This window comes from Rhinichthys klamathensis, unplaced genomic scaffold (genome assembly GCF_029890125.1).
Source record: "Rhinichthys klamathensis goyatoka isolate OS25496 unplaced genomic scaffold, OSU_Roscu_1.1 h1tg000009l_1, whole genome shotgun sequence".
NCBI lineage: Eukaryota > Metazoa > Chordata > Actinopteri > Cypriniformes > Leuciscidae > Rhinichthys > Rhinichthys klamathensis.
Window position 1 is genome coordinate 745,794 of NW_026606562.1, and position 16,707 is coordinate 762,500.

Consider the following 16,707-nt stretch of genomic DNA (forward strand, 5'->3'; position numbering starts at 1 on the left):
CAGAGTCGTAAAAGTTTTGTAGTTTTACGTGAGATAAAATGTAGTCTTTTGTATTTTTCTCGATGATCCCTTTGGCTTAAAATAAAATTATTGGTTTGTTTCATTAAGAATGGAATTATTATAATCAACACTGGCATGCTTTTTTAAAATTCGTTTATGTCGTGCCAGCCTTCTAAAAAGAAGGTATATTTATATATTCTTATTTATGTATTACTTTTTCTATTTACGTATTTTTTTTATTACGACTGTGTAATTTACTACGACGGTGGAATATTTATATTTGAGAGCAAAGTAAAATTATATATATTTAATCGCGCCATGAACCGGATGCAGTAGTAAGTCACGTGGCCGGAGGTGAAGCACATTGTTTCGCGGCATGTTTCATATTTGTGTGAATGAGAAGAGAGTTGTTTATTTATACAGTTGTTCGCTTACATTTTTAACTGGAACGATATCACGCACACTATATCTGGAGGAAGTATGTCATATTTGCAGAAAAGCGTTTATTTAAAACGCTATGTATAATGTAACGGTACTTGATACTAACGAGAGTGATAGTATGAGGCTTTATGAAACATCGACATGTATTTCATTCATATTTTATAGAGTCACGTGTTCAATTTTGCCCTCCTTATTTTGTTTGACCAGGATAATACATCGCCAGTTTGAGGACAGATGGCTGGGATTCTGTTTGAGGACATCTTTGATGTGAAGGATATTGATCCGGATGGAAAAAAGTTTGACAGAGGTGAGAATATGAAATTAATGTTTAACGTTACTACTTTAAGAAATACTATTTTTCTTTAGTGTTTTCCCCCCGATATCCATTATTAAAGTAGTATTTATATCATAAATTAGTATTTACTTTACTCTGGCGGCCAAAAGTTTGGAATAATCACGTTTTTCTTTTTATCAGTCCAATGTATCCTTATTGAGTAATATTTCACAATATTACTGTTTTTATGATATTTTTGAGCAAATAAATGCAGCCTTCGAAAGCAGAAGAGACTTTTTTCACAAACATAAAAAAATCATAATTATTCCAAACGTTTGACAGTGAGTGTAAACATTAAAAAATGCATTAATAAATTCAAATAAAAAATATTTTATTTTATTTGTTAATGTTTTAATGTAAATACTCTCTTATGTAAATGCTATATTAATAATTGATACTGAGCATTCAACATTAAAACAAAAAGTTTAAAATTAAGTACAAATAAATAACAAGAAAATAAAAATATTTAACCTTTTACTTAATATTCATTTGAACGTAAATGCTACTTTAATAACGGATATTGGGAAGACAACAACTAAATAAAAACATATTTTGCTCTATAATATATACTATGCTATATCCACTACAAAACACCTTCTATGCCAGAACAATATTTGGTGTCACTTTATTTCGATGGTTTATTTTAGACACTCGACTGACTATAAGTAACTTTGCAAATACATGTCCACTAACTCTCATTACAGTATTAGTAGACTACTTACACTATTAAACCGAACCTAATACGACTGCTAGTTGACATTTCGTTGCAAAGTTACTGAAGGATGTCTAAAGTTACTTTTAAATCCAACTCATTGTTGTCCAAAAACACCGGCAATCTATAACATCAAAATATAAAAAATTCATATTTGTTTTGTTGTTATTAGTATCTCGTCTTCACTGTGAAAGTGAGTCTTTCAAAATGGACCTGATCCTTGATGTGAACATCCAGATTTATCCTGTCGAGCTCGGTAAGTCATTGATGTTCAGTTGTCATTCAAATATTATGTCATATCACTATTATATATATATATATGGGTGTGTAACATACACAAACATGATGGTTCGGTACGTACCTTGGTATTGAAGTCACGGTTCGGTACAGCAGAGGGGAGAAAACTAAACACAAAAATGCTTTTTTTTAAATGTTTATTATTAAACCACGTGTCTCTGTGTTTAATTAAATTATATTATAATAAAAAAATTCTTAAAGAAAAAAAAAATGTATCTTTGCTAATGCTGTAAACTATATAGGGAGCCCTTAATTACACATTACTATAATATTAAAGTTTAGAATTAACAACAGAGCCCAAATTATTAATTCAGTTTTAATTTCTAAAAATATAATTTTAAGAAAGGTACTTTAAATTGCACATAAGGCAGGTTTTGCATTAACTTTTAAATATAATTATAAAGTTAATTTTCTACACCAATTTTTTTTTTAAACAATCATTATAATCATAGTCATAACTCACACATCTCAGACAGCGCACGGATATTGACTTCTCTTTCAAGTTTTGTGCTTGGACAAATTCGGATGGACAAATTTACACAAAAATGATGTCAACGTGCCCATCTTGGTGAGTATCCCAGCAGACATTAAGTGAAAGTAAGCATTGGAGAAAGACGGCGCGTGTGTGCTGGACCCGTGCATCAGGTGTCATATGATGCCTCTTTTCACAAGAGCGAGGTATTATAAATCTATGGTGTCCCCAGAATTAGAGTTGTTCTGATACTAGTATTAGAAATGCCGCCGATACCAATAAAAATTCTGGCATCGGTATCGGCGAGTACTTCTACCCATGTACCGATCCGATACCCTTTTCTTAAAGGGGTCATATAATGCCATTTTTGTACAAGCTAATATGATTCTTTAGGGTCTAAATTAAAAGTTTGTGATATACTTTAATTAAAAATTCTCATTAGTATTGTAAGAAAACACTTATTTTACCTGGTCAAAAACAGCTCTGTTTTCAGCACGCCGTTTCAGTGCATATGACTTTAAATGATAATGAGCTTTGCTCACCCCGCCTCTCTGTTCTGTGCATACACCGTTTGTAACACAATAACACAATAACCATAACGCGTTGTTCAGTATAAACGTGGGATTATGAATTATATTGAGAACGTCGTACATAGAAAACATGCCGTAATGTACCCTGAGTGTAAACCTTAGACGCATTCATTGTGAAGCGTGCAGCTAGCGATTTGCAAAGATTAATATAAATATTAATATAAAGTTTAATAAAACGTTACACTCACTTCAGTTCTTCTGGAGGTTCAGCAGGAACACGAATATCTGGTAACGATCCTTTTTTCAGGAGCAGCTTCTTAGCAAATCCAGCTCATACTGACCCTCGTTTATAAAGCAGTCTGGTGAGAAATGATTCGCGCAAACATGAGAGCATTGACGTTGCTCGTGGGGAATATTCCCTTCGAAAACAAAACTCAGCCACTGCGTCTTCAGCGGTTCGGATTCAGGAACATTAAAATGACTGCTGTGTTCGTTATTACACCCAAGAACAGAACACCACAATCGCTTAGACGCCATTCTGCTCATAGACAGTGCTCCAGCGTATCAACAATGACCGCGCCGGTCCGCGCAGACTCTGGTTGACAGCTCTCACGAGCGAGGGCGGGTCTGTGTTGAAACGAGGCTGTCAATCAGCAATTGTGGGAGGGGCTTCCGAGCGTGTGACGTCACACGGTCGAACGGCTTGATTTGAGGCAGGGGAAAACATATAAGGAGATTAAAACAAAAACACTGGATGGATTTGTATCATTATATGATGGTTGTGTACAGGCACTGCCAACACACATTTCAGTACAATCAACTTGTAAAAGTGCATGTACCATTATATGACCCCTTTAAACAGTAACTAGTTATGCACGCTAGCTTTGCTTAACGCTGCAAATCGGAGATCAATTCTTCTTCGCTGCTCTAAACAGTGGTTGCTTGTGGAAACACAGGAAGTTGTGCTGTTGCCACAAGCAACCACTGTTTAGAGCAGCGAAGAAGAAAGCGCGCGCTAGCAGTGTGTCCACTGTTTGGCAGTATTTAAGACTGGACCAACCAGCCAGTAAAACAGCGACATGTCTCATATGCCATACTGCAATTTCGAGGGGTGGAACAAGTTTAGCAGCTTCAACACTTAATAAAGCGATTTAAGACGCGTCACCCCGCTGAACACGATGGCAGACGGAGGATGAGCCGCGCCAGAATCAACAATCTCTGGAAGCTTCATTCAAACGAAGAGAAAAGTTTTCAAAAGACAGCCAACGAGTGATAAATACAACCGACAGCATGTATCGAGTTTGTTCTGGATGACCAGCCGCTGTCAAAACTGAAATGCCGTGTATTTAACAAAATTGTTTCTGGACTTTAAGTTATAAAGAGGTTATTTTCTTATATTATTCATATATCATTTTTTAGATTCCTAGATTTATTTGTTGCACTTTTTTTATAGTTATATTGTAATTCTAAAATACCTTTTTTCAGTTTAAAGTATTAGACGTGTGGCTGCATTTTAAGTTCTTTTTCACTCAAGAAAAATAAATAATATATTGCTGTAAAATGTATGTCAGATAATAAAAATACTCTAGTTCACTGTATGTATTCATGTTTTATTAAGGGACAAGTCTGAAGCACACCATAAAATAATTCTATCAATTCATACAGTGCTAGTATGAATTGCAGCTGTACAGATACTGTACACACCCAGGTATCGGATCAGTACTCGGTATCGGCCGATGCCCTGAGTCCAGGTATCGGTGAAGAGAAAAAGGGTATCGGAACATCTCTATCCAGAATGTGTCTGTGTCATTTCAGCTCAAAATACCCCCCAGATCCTTTATTATTATAGCTTGTCAAATTTGTCCCTTTTTGGAAAATCACGGCGTTTGTGTGTGTGTTCCTTTAAATGCAAATGAGCTGCTGCCCCCCCCCCCCCCCCCCCCCCTTCAGAAGAGGCCGATCCTTTAAGCCCCGTTCACACTACACGCAACCAAGCGTCGCGATACCATTCATTTCAATGGGGAGCTGGCGATTTCCGGCGACACACGCGACAGCGACCGTTGGCGACCGGATGGGGCGTGTCTGGCAACGCGACAAAGTTGAGATCTGTTTAACTTTATGCAAATGAGGAGCGACTTTCGGGAGCGACAACCAATAGGAGCGGAGCGCGTATGATCCTTCTCCACATCATTGGATGTCATTCATAAAGGCAACCAGTAGTGGGAACTCCCACTAGCGACCTCATCGCCAGCCACTGGCGACATGCAGCGACAAAGTCGCTTGTAGTGTGAACGGGGCTTTACGGAGAGACTCAGGACGAGGTGCAACTTTTAGACGCATCTGAATGGTTAGTGGATTGATTCACTGATTCATCTAATTCTAATCGACTTGCATGGGCCGTCATGTTTAACTTTTACACAAGTTGACAGTTCCCTGAGGTCTAAACAAGACAACTGTGACTTTTTTTGGGGGGTTAAATAAATAGTGTTCAGTAGGGCTGGGTAAAAAATATCGATTTCTCGATATTAATCGATTCTCATATTTACGAACCGATATCGATTCTTAAATCTCAAGAATCGATTAGTCATCCTGTTTTCATTTGATGAATGAATTAGTGATGGGCGATACTGCAAATTTCTGTATCGATCCGACACCAAGTAAATACAGGGCCAGTATCGCCGATTTCGATACCGATACCGATACTTTTTCATTTTAAAAGCATGCATTTGAACTTGTATGCACTTTCCTGTGTGTCATGATTTATGAGGTGAATGCATCATTAATATGCTAAATCTGAACACTTTTTCATTACTACTAGGCCTAAATATTTTGTGATTTGTGCTCTCAACTCCCCTTTAATTAGTCAGAGACTTTTACAAAACTACCCTAATTATAGTACTAGCCTACTAGTACTAGCCTACTGTTCAAAAGTTTGGGGTCTGTAAGATTTTTATTTCTCTTAGTAAAAACTGTAATATTACAATTGAACAATTTGACATAGGCTATCTGTTTTCTATGCCATAGTAAACTGTAATTTATTCATGTGATCAAAGGTGAATTTTCGGCATCATCACTCCAGTCATGATGATAATTCATTTTAATATGCTGATTTGCTGCTCAGGAAACATTTCTTATTATTATCAATGTTGAAAACAGTTTCATATTTTGTTGGAAACCATGATACATTTTATGCAGAATTATTTGATGAACAAAGTTGAAAGAACAGCATTTATATGAAGTAGATTTTTTTTAACAGTGTAAAACCCTTGACTGTCACTTTTGATCAATTTAATGCATCGATCCTTGTTGACTAAAAATATTAATTTCATAAAAAAGATCTTACTGACGTCAACATTTTAAACCGTTATGTAGCCTACAGTTTTGGTTTGTTTATTGCGAAATAACTCCCGATTGTTTCTCTGTCATCTAAGCAAGGCTTCGTTTCCCAAACGCACTGGGCCTGTGAGCTCAGCGAAGCACCAGCAGCGAACGCTCTCTGTGATTGATTGGTTTCGTCTTGTATATAGATGACTAGGAGAAAAGGTTCTATCCTACACAATTACCCGCTAACATTTGCTTATTTTTCCACTTAGAAGCTTATTTTACGCACTGAATTGCGTGCTAAATTAATAAAAAATTACTGGTAAAAAAATACACATTTGGATCGATATTTTTATGTAAGGATCGATCCTTTTCGATACCACGTCAGTATCGATACTTCAGGATCGATCCGCCCATCACTAGAATGAATGGAACATTGTAGCGCGCATCCCATCCAATAGATCGCAATAATTTTCGTGCTTTGTTACTATTGATACTAAATAAAGTCTCAAATTTCAAATTACGTCCATTTTCTTATGAAATTCAAAAACATAAATACCGTCTTGGCGCTGTGGCGTGAGATCGCTCTGGCTCAGCTCAAGAGAAGCAGCAGCGCGGAGCACACATGATCTCCTCTTCTGCCTTAATAATACCAGTTACAGCGCCAAATAAACATGAATGAACGTCTGAAAGTGTGTTTAAAGATAGAGTACAACTTATCGAAATCCGTATCATGTCACATGGAATCGCTCAATCAGTGTTTCAACCGTGGAAAGACGTCAGTAAACAATGTTTACAACTTGTAAACAATGTCATGTAACGTCACATTTACCTCAGAAAAACCATGTGACCATAAACTCGTTAGTCAGCTAGAAAAAGTAACTCTTTTGCTAAATATATGCACCATATTACATACAAATTATAATTTTTAATGTTCTTCGATATTTAATGCATGTTTGAATAAATCTGGCAAGTTTTTATGACAGCCACCATTTAAATGTTTATATTTCATATAACTTTATTATTATAAAAATAAATAAGTGTAATTTAAGTGTTTGTATAGCTACAAATCAGTTCAACTTACTGAGTTGTCACTTTTCACATTTTCTGGGTTGGTAGAAGCACCGGGACCTTGAAAACTAATGTTGGTTTGGTCCTACCAGAAAAACCCGAAAAACACTTATTTTGTGTCTTTGCTCTATTGTATTTATTGGTGCTGTTGCCTGTAGTTTGGATATTTAAACCGTACCGAAACCGTGACCCTAAAACCGTGATACGAACCGAACTGTGAGAAATTCGACCCGTCACACCCCTAATCTATACGCACCCTGTTCTCTCAGGTGACAAGTTCAGGCTGGTGATCGCCAGCACACTGTATGAGGACGGGACGCCGGACGACGGCGAATACAACCCTCAAGATGACAGACCGTCTAGGTGATCATGTGGTTATGATACCAAATATGTAACTAAAAAGTCCAATGCAGCTTTGATCATTGCAGCTTAACACACATTCACAGAGAACACAGTTATTTTAATGATCATTTCTGGGGATTCTTGTTCCTTTGCAGGGCTGATCAGTTTGATTATGTCATGTATGGAAAGGTTTACAGGATCGAAGGCGATGAGACCTCCACAGAAGCCGCCACACGACTGTGAGTGTGTTCAAGCTTTTCGACATTCATGAATTTTAGTCGCTCGTTTTAATGGGAAATTTCTCATTGTGACTGCAGTAAATGATCAAAAGGTGTGTGAATGTGTGCACAGGTCGGCGTACGTGTCTTACGGAGGCCTGCTGATGCGGCTTCAGGGCGACGCCAATAACTTGCATGGGTTCGAGGTGGACTCCAGGGTTTATCTGCTGATGAAGAAACTTGCTTTCTGAAGGGTTTCCCATCGCATCTCCTGATCCGTGCGGACTCTCGCTTTTCAGGACTGAGGAGACTTCTCTTTTTCTTTTCTTTTTTTTTTTAACATGACTTTCTTTTGATGAGACACTGATATTGCTGATGATATCTGGAAACTGTGGGAAATTACGTAGAAAACATTTTTGGTTATATGCTCAAAACATTTGATGAACTGTTTTCTCATTGCATGTGTCGGCCAAACGTTTTAATCCAATCCCCATTGAATCGCATTGAGACGCATATAACATTTTGTACCTTTGTTTTCTTTTAAACTGTTTATCAGTAAATGAGAAATTGTCTGAAAAAAGTGTAAAATACTGCATCCTGGGCCTTGAGAATTTAAGTGACAGCAAAAAATGACGTCCCGACACAGAAAGAAGTGCAGTTTAATGTAATTTAAAGGAAATAAAAGCGTCAGTGTGTGACAGTGTGAGAGGCCGTAATGGAAATCATAAGACCGAAGCTTCAGTAGATGAGGGGCTGGATGAAGTGTTTAACCCGAGGTTGTCTTTATACAGGGGCAAACAAGACAATTTCACATTAGAGTTCGAAATATGTTTTAAAAGGAGATACTTGATCAACATTGAGTGTCAAAATACACTTTAAAACCCTTATTTTTTATTTTCTAGCAGTAGACATTTAACAAATGAAACAATATTAAAATAAGTTATGTATATATAACTTTACTTTTTCATTTAATTTTATATATACAGTTTTGCAAATTATATATTACATTTTGACTTTATTTTAAGATATATATTTAAAGATGGAAAATTATTTAAGTGTAATAGAATATTACATTTTAAATGTTAAAATAATAAAATTGTGTATGTATATATATATCCTTTTTTATATACTATTATTTAATTTGTTAAATGTTTGTTGCTAGAAAATAACATGGAAAGTGAATTGATATTAGTTGGCATTAAAAGATTCTTTCAAGTAATTTTTAGTGCCATAAATTGAATATCAGCTTAACAGATTGTCAAAAGACTTTTATACGGACATTTTGTTTTCAAAACCCCGTTTTTTTTTCATGCCATGGCTATGTTTATAATATTTTAATATTTAAAAAAGGTGAGATTCGGGCTGTTAATCGGTAGTGTGTACTTTTCTAGATTATTTAGCAAAAGGTCGAATTTATAATACCAACCGGAAGTGACGCCAGAGTGACGTTCGTAAGGTGCATCTGTTACCGTGGCTACTGTTATTAAAATCACTGCGTTCGAATAATGCACGGTATCATAACTGACATGCGATATTCTGCTGATTTATGAGAGTTATTCTCTGATTTGCATCTCAGCGACGCTCGCGGTGGCCGGTTCAGCCCCGTGTGGGTGATCTTCCGTGCTGAAGTATGCTCGTCTCTAGTCTCTAGTACGCAGTGTGCTGTGCTGTCTCTGGACTCACTGAAGTAATTGGTCGCAGTGTCATGATCATTATGTGCCGCGGGACGCGATGATAAAATGAGTCAAAGTCGCTGAGACAAGTTATAAATCGTGCTAAGAGGGTAAAATGGACTATAGACGCAAGAGGAGACTGACCTTCTTCACGATAGGACTGATCTTCTTACTGAGCGGCATCGAGTACGGTAAGTTCAGAGACAAGTGTTTACATGGGAGAATTACAGTAACGTTATGGCTAATATCAGCACTTTAATTCTGGTATCAGATATTGATGGTATCAGACGCTATTACCACAGTAAAACAGAACAATTGTCATTCATATATATATATATATATATATATACTTCAAGCTACTGGTAACTTACTCCACACTAGCATGACATTACTATGGTAACTTAAGTTTAGGGTTGGGTACCGAAACTCGGTGCCAATAGGGAACCGGTTCCGACGTAAACGGTAGTAACCAGACCGAATAAGAACGAAAATTTCGGTGCCTGATTTCGGTGCCTAACTTCATTAGGCACACACGCACACACACACGCAAGGTCTCTCGCTCTCTCCCTCTCCGCCGTGCCCTTGCGTGTGCTACACAGTTTGGAGCACAGTTTCTTCTGTTAGAGTTGTGACGTTCGCGAACGAACCGATTCTTTTGAACGGCTCATAAACATGAACGATGGGAGCCGAATCGCGGCTGGAGGGGAGCCGTTCTTTCTGTCGTTCTTTTTTCATGCGTGTTTCACACAGATGCACACAAATTAGCTCCTCAGTTATAGGGGAAGGGGCGCACCCAGCGCAGGGGTGCTACTGCCTAACAGCATGATGATAGTTGTGCACGCGCGCGCATCCTTTACGTGAGTACTCCAGTGGGAAAAAACCCTACGTGCTGTCATTGGGTAGGAGCAGAGCCAATGACTTATGCCGTCACATGGTTACTCCAGTTAAAAAAAAAAACAAAAAAAAAACACTAAAGTAACACTAAGTTCCTTTGTAAATAAATACAAAGGAACTGCTTTGTATTTATTTACATTGCATTTTGTGTTCATGTTATTGTATCTACAGTATATATTTACAACTTTAAATAGTTTTTGTTTTTTATCAAAATGTTCTTGTGGTATTGTATGAATAACATAAGTCAACATAGCTTTACACATACACATACTTTGTACTAAAGGTAAATCCAAAATAGTGATATCACTTTCTAAGCAGAGGGATGTTGTGCAACCCTATGGAATATAGTCCACACATGACAAATGAGGTAATAATCAATATTTCAGAATAATTCAAACTCAGATATTGGTGTGTGATATCTGAGTTTTAATTAATTGACTACAAATCTCACCTCATCATTCCTCCCAGTGATTATTTCCAGGATAAACTGAGATTCCCCCAAGCTGGCTTCTTTAAACTGACTAAATATTTAAAAAGAGCCAAAAGAGCCGTTCTTTTGAACGGCTCTTTGAAAGGAACGGATCGCAAAGATCCGGATCTCCTCAAAGAGCCATAAATCCCATCTCTATCTTCTGTCTCGCATGCGCGCCCTTTCTCGCAAGGTTTGGCTGCATTTCACGTGTAAAATTACGTGTCAGAACGCCCTCTGGGTGTGCCGATAGTCTAAATCCCATGTAGAATCAAGCCAATTCATTGGCTGATGGCGCGGGCGCCGTACCGATGCACTTACGTCGTCATATTATGTTGGCGCGCGCGCGCGCCGCCATCTGCTCCTCAGATTTCTCTGCCGAAAAAGGAAGCTGGTCGGCAGCGCGAGGAGCTTGGCAGCGTCCCGTTCCCTATTGAGAGATATGTTGCACCAGTAACCAGAGATGTTCTCTTTCATAGGTTCACTCAACGCTGCGTAGCTAAGAAGCAGTGGATTTGTATTTGTAGGCTGCTGTATCATCACGTGCCGTTTGAACTGACGCGCTACAGCGATCTGTCACATTTCAAAGAGCCAAAACGTTATTTATTGTGTGAATCTCGTAAAAATATTGACAGAACCTGACAGCTGTGGATTTGTTCCATATCAAAAGTAACCTTCTCTGTCTTGTCTGTCTGTCGGTGTCAGTGTCCTCTTTGCCCACGATTTTTCTGTGTGAAAAGGGTCATTTGCGTGAGTCTCACGGTCAATGCGAGAGATTTGGCAGCTCTGCAATCTCCAGTATTATTACATTGTTTGATACAATATTGTTTCATTTGATATTATGTAAATATGAATTTTTATTTTACATTGGTTTTATTATTACCATATGTTACTTGTATTTATATTGTTTAAAGATTTAAGTTAATTTTGTGTCCAGTTTGGCCCTGTAAATTAAAGGGTATTATTTTTTGATAAAGTGTGTGCGGTTTCATTTTCTTAAGTACCGATTTAAGAACCGTTTAAGCACCGGAACCGTTTAAAAAATACCGAGTAGGTACTGGAATCGGATAAAACCCAACCGATACCCAACCCTACTTAAGTTACACATCAAAATATTGCTATTATGGTACCATGTCATATCTTCTTGAAATTCCTTATGTTAAAATAAATGGATACATATAAATATATCAAATAATAATTTTGCTAAATGTTTCAGATGTCATGAACATTTTAATGAATTAATTTTAATTGAAATATAATTTACCACACACTCCACAGAATGGTGGATTTGGATTTAAATTGATTTTGATTATGAAATGAATTATTTATCACACACTTTTAGAGAATGATGAATTGGAATGTGAATTGATTTAAATTTAAATGGAATTTGCCATGCATGCCACAAAATGTTACATTTGAATTCAAATCTGTTCAGACATTTTGTTTTGTTTACCGGTAAATTGAATTTGCTAAGAGCGCTACCAATTTTTGAATTGGAATTTGAATGGATTTTGATTTAATTTGAGCTCAAATTTGAGTTGAATCTACCACAGAATGCTGGACTGAAATTTGAGTGGATATGGATTTGATTTGGATTTTGACATAATGAACAATTATCATTAATTTAACATAATATTTCCATACATTTAGTCTAAGTTAATGGGAATTTAACGTAATATTAACATATAGGCTACTTGTTAAGTTAATGGGACTCCAAAGTGCCAACCTTGAAAAACATTAAACTATTCATATTGCTATGGTATAAAGAAAAAAGATGTTCTTTGTTATTAGTGTGCTATTTTATTTGGATTACTTATATAAAATAAATGTTTCAGTAGTCTGGAAAATGCTTAATAATGTAAATCACCCTTCTTCTTCTTCTTGACTCCATATAATAAGGATACTGTCACATTCATCACGAACGTATAACGTGCTGTTGCTAATAACCGTGACTGAATTGTTACTTGTTTCTAATACCCTTGTTTCTTGTATAAGAGACGTTTTCTGACATTCCTGTCTCAGAATCGCTCTTTGTGTTCAGAGATTCTTCAGATTTTTCATTATAGTGAGTCACAGAAGACTCGATATTAATAAACTGGCATTAATTACTAAGCTGACTAGCTTTAAAGACAATATATAAGATATCATATCAGATGTACCAGTAATATTAACATCCAGATGTTTTAATTCCAGCTGTGATCTTGCCCACGATATGGCGGTATCTGCAGACGCTGAGTGCGGCGCCGTACTTCCTTGGCCTCAGCCTATCAGCGTTCAGCTTCAGCGGGCTCCTCGTCGGGCCTCTGTTCGGCCTCTGGTCCGACCGCACACTCGGCACCAAGAAGATCATCCTGTTCGCCAATGTCTTTGAGATTGTCGGTAAGCCCAAACCTAATGGAGACTACGCTTGCAACATCAGTGGCTTGTGGGTAACCTCTCTTTCTGTGTCTTTAGGTAATTTCTTGTATTTTATGGGATACTCCAAATGGTTATTGCTCGGCAGTCGTCTAGTTGCAGGTGAAGTTTCAGTCTAATTTCTTTAAGTGTGTGTGTGGTGCTTTAGTGATGGAACTGGTTTCTGCTGTCCTAGGTATCGGCACTGGTGCTGGATCCTCTATCTTTGGCTTCTTGACTCGAAACACGGCCCCTGAGGACCGCTCGACCGTCTTCGCTGCGGTCATGGCCTGCCGTCAGGCGGGGCTTCTCATTGGTAGGTGCAAAACAACCATTAACAACCAAACATGGGAATTAGAGTTGTGCAATAAACATACTCGAGACCCTTTTAGATTCAGCAACTATTCTGCTGAACACACTCTTGGGGAAAAAAAAAATGCAAAAAAGGGGTCATATTATGCTAATATTTAGTTTATTGGGTGTAATAGAATAGGCTTACATGCTTTAATGCTTATTTGTTTTTTTCACATACTGTACATCACTGCAGCACCTCTATTCCCAGCCTGTCTGAAACGCGCTGATTTATACAAAGCCCCTCCTTCTGAAAAGCTCAGAGTGCTGTGATTGGCCAGCTGACCCAGTGCGTAGGTTGTGATTGGCCGAACACCTCAGGCGTGTGTCGGAAATGTATTGCCCCTTCCCGTAGGCTTCTTCAGCAACTCTAAACACACAGTTAAACCCTAAATTGAGAATTAATTCATAATTTACTCACCCTGGTGTTGTTCTAATGCCGTATACCGTTCCAAAATAAAAGTTTGTGTTTACATAATATGTGTGTGTGTGCTGTGTATAATTATTTTGTATATATAAATACACACACATGCATGTATATGTTTAGGAAAATGTGTTATTTATATATAAAATGCATACATGCAAATATTTCTTAAATATATGCATGCATATGTGTGTGTATTTATATATACAAAATAATTATACACAGCACACACACACATATATTATGTAAACACAAACTTTTATTTTGGATGCGATTAATCGTTGCCCAGCATTAAAAAAATATCTTACTGACCAGAAATATGAGAATGATTTATTTTCTCGTAATGACAGCACAGTTTGGCATTAGTTTAGTGTTTTCCGCATGCTGACTTTTTTCCTGTTGTCTTCTAGGTCCCGCGTTCAATATCTTTCTCCGACTCTGTGACTTCCAGGTCGGGCCTTTCACAGTGAACAAATACACGTCCCCAGGGGTGAGAGACTGAAGCTTCATCGCTGAGCGCGTTTGCAGACGCATCAGCCTGACGGATCTGTTGTGTTTTTCAGCTCTTTATGTGTCTGCTGTGGATCCTCCTTCAGTTCGTAGTGCTGTTCATGTACTGGGACTTCACTCCCGAAGACGACAGGCGTCAGGGGAACGGAGAGGTGCGGGACGAGCTGGAGGAGGAGGAGGAGGAGGACAACGAAGAGGCCAAGCCTTTGGTTGGGCCCAATGAGCTCACCGGGTCGTACGGGACGGTCACCAGCGTCCAGTCCAGGGCCTCTTCAGTGGCCAATGGAGAAGTGAGTCGTTCTTCCCCTCCACCGGAGGACGTCAGCTCCAGTCCCTTCAAGAACTTCAGTGGCAGCAGAGGTGAACGCGAAAATACAGATTCTCAAAATCAGAAAAAAATAGCATTAATTCGAACTAGTCAATTAGTTTGTCTGTCCTAAAGTCGGCATGAAACAGAAGTTGCGCTAGTCTTTTCTTCCCTGTTGTGACGTATATCCCAATGAAAACGACACATGAACCAGATCAAATGTGGCAAACAAATAAATACAGCAATATTCCATAATTTTTTTTATTTATTAACTGATTATTATTCACCTTGTTAGCTGAAAAAAGGGCAAATTCTGTGACCTATCAAATATATATTAAACATTCTATTATGGAGTTTTTTTTTTTTTAAATGGGAATTTAATTGGAATTTAAATGTAATTTGCCACACATTCCATAAAATGTTGTATTGGAATTTGAACCGATTTAAATTGATTCGAGTTGGAATTTGAATTGAATTTTCCACAGAAAAAGCAGCATTCTTCTCCATAGAATTTTTAATTGGAATTTGAATCCATTTTAATTTGATTTGAGCTGAATTGGAATGGGGACATTTATTAATTTAGTGGAATTTAGTGAATTTATCCAATAGTATCCAGCTGCAGACCCGCAGCACCACCAGTTTCAGAACCCCAGCGCCAGAATCGGAAGTAAGGGGCGGAGCTTACGTTCTAACACCAGCGCCAGGACCGGAAGTAAGGGGCGGAGCTTACGTTCTAACACCAGCGCCAGGACCGGAAGTGAGGGGCGGAGCTTACGTTCTAAACCGAGTAACGCCACCTAACGTTTTGGAGCGTAATTTGCTTAGACATGAAACGGCATTATTACACACGAAATGTCATACTTTATACGTATTATAATGATACATTAAGGTATAGTACAATAAGCATTTTAAAACATTGATTTTGTGTAATATAATTCTATATAGTTATCCGTTTCATTGTATTATGAGAGTTACTTCCTGATCATGATGGTGAAAAATAATGCTTGAAACTTATGGTCATTTTATATAAAATATACTTTATTTCACAAGAACATGTGCAGCATGCATTTTTCTTTATGTAAAATAATGTCAAAAATCTAAAAAGAGAGAGAAAATCCGGCATTGTTTTAAAAGAAACCATAAAAATGTACCGTAGGCTACTTCAAATAATAGCCGAGTCCCAAATAGACGATTGTCTCTTTTACACGCCTGGTGTGGCTGCAGGTCTGGGTAAATATAAGTCCGGTCTCAAATAGAGGTTGGGTCCTGTTTTTTAGTTTCAGGTTGTATTAAATCTTCTAAAACCCGCCAGATCGTCCGCTTTTTGGCGGCTGCCAAAGCAAATTTTTGTCCCGCCAAAGCCTATTTTGATCGGTGAGTGATGTAGAATAGAATGACAGCTGCGCATGACTGGGCGCTTAACGAGCAGAGAGAGAGAGAGAGCCCCGGCCGCGCGCGCGCACTCTCACGTCTTCAAGCAACACGAGCGCTGTCTTGCTCTTTATTTGTCACACATACCAGTTATAGTTCATACAACGAGCAGTGACTCACTGTGTAATAAAAACATACCCTAAATATTATTTAAAAGGTGCAACAATTTAAAAAAAAATTAAATACTTGCAAAAATAACCATGCTTGTGTCATTGTAAATAATTCCGCCCCTCCCTCACTTCCGGTTCTGGCGCTGGGGTTCTGGCACTGGGGTTCTGAAACTGGTGGTGCTGCGGGTCTGCAGCTGGATATATCTCAATTTATCAGCCAATTGAAGTTTAAAATACTAAATAAACTTAATGTTTTATTTTAATATTATAAGCAGACAACTTGACTTATTGGTATACTAATAGGATTACTGTAGAATTCTTTTATTAGACTTTCAAAGCTGCTTTACTTAAAGGAGAAAGATCTTAGCTTGTAAGATGTGTGTTTGGTGCTGTAGAAAAACACACT

The 16,707-nt window shown here is 37.7% G+C and overlaps 2 protein-coding genes across 2 annotated transcripts in view; both read left to right on the forward strand.

Moving 5' to 3' along the window:
- The first annotated feature begins 340 nt into the window (after nt 1-340).
- Nucleotides 341-8,441, forward strand: polr2h (RNA polymerase II, I and III subunit H). Its single transcript, XM_056260529.1, has 6 exons — nt 341-478; nt 649-748; nt 1,660-1,743; nt 7,448-7,541; nt 7,676-7,759; nt 7,872-8,441. Exons 2-6 carry the CDS (start codon nt 676-678, stop codon nt 7,987-7,989), a joined length of 453 nt encoding a protein of 150 aa, XP_056116504.1. The 5' UTR covers nt 341-478; nt 649-675; the 3' UTR covers nt 7,990-8,441.
- A 758-nt stretch (nt 8,442-9,199) lies between these two features.
- The window catches only part of mfsd8l1 (major facilitator superfamily domain containing 8-like 1), an 18,531-nt gene continuing 11,023 nt past the window's right edge, over nt 9,200-16,707 (forward strand). The window contains exons 1-6 of the mRNA XM_056260527.1: nt 9,200-9,602; nt 12,968-13,153; nt 13,229-13,291; nt 13,365-13,484; nt 14,354-14,433; nt 14,507-14,813. Of these exons, the coding sequence (XP_056116502.1) occupies nt 9,527-9,602; nt 12,968-13,153; nt 13,229-13,291; nt 13,365-13,484; nt 14,354-14,433; nt 14,507-14,813 (832 nt within the window). The 5' untranslated portion in view covers nt 9,200-9,526. The remainder of the gene's footprint in view (nt 9,603-12,967; nt 13,154-13,228; nt 13,292-13,364; nt 13,485-14,353; nt 14,434-14,506; nt 14,814-16,707) is intronic.

What these genes read in the sequence shown, in the direction of transcription:
- polr2h (XM_056260529.1), top strand. Translation starts at nt 676, where the DNA reads ATGGCTGGGATTCTGTTTGAGGACATCTTTGATGTGAAGGATATTGAT. An exon ending in TGGAAAAAAGTTTGACAGAG is followed by an intron (nt 749 to 1,659) that starts GTGAGAATATGA and finishes TGTTGTTATTAG; the next exon opens with TATCTCGTCTTCACTGTGAA. An exon ending in GATTTATCCTGTCGAGCTCG is followed by an intron (nt 1,744 to 7,447) that starts GTAAGTCATTGA and finishes CTGTTCTCTCAG; the next exon opens with GTGACAAGTTCAGGCTGGTG.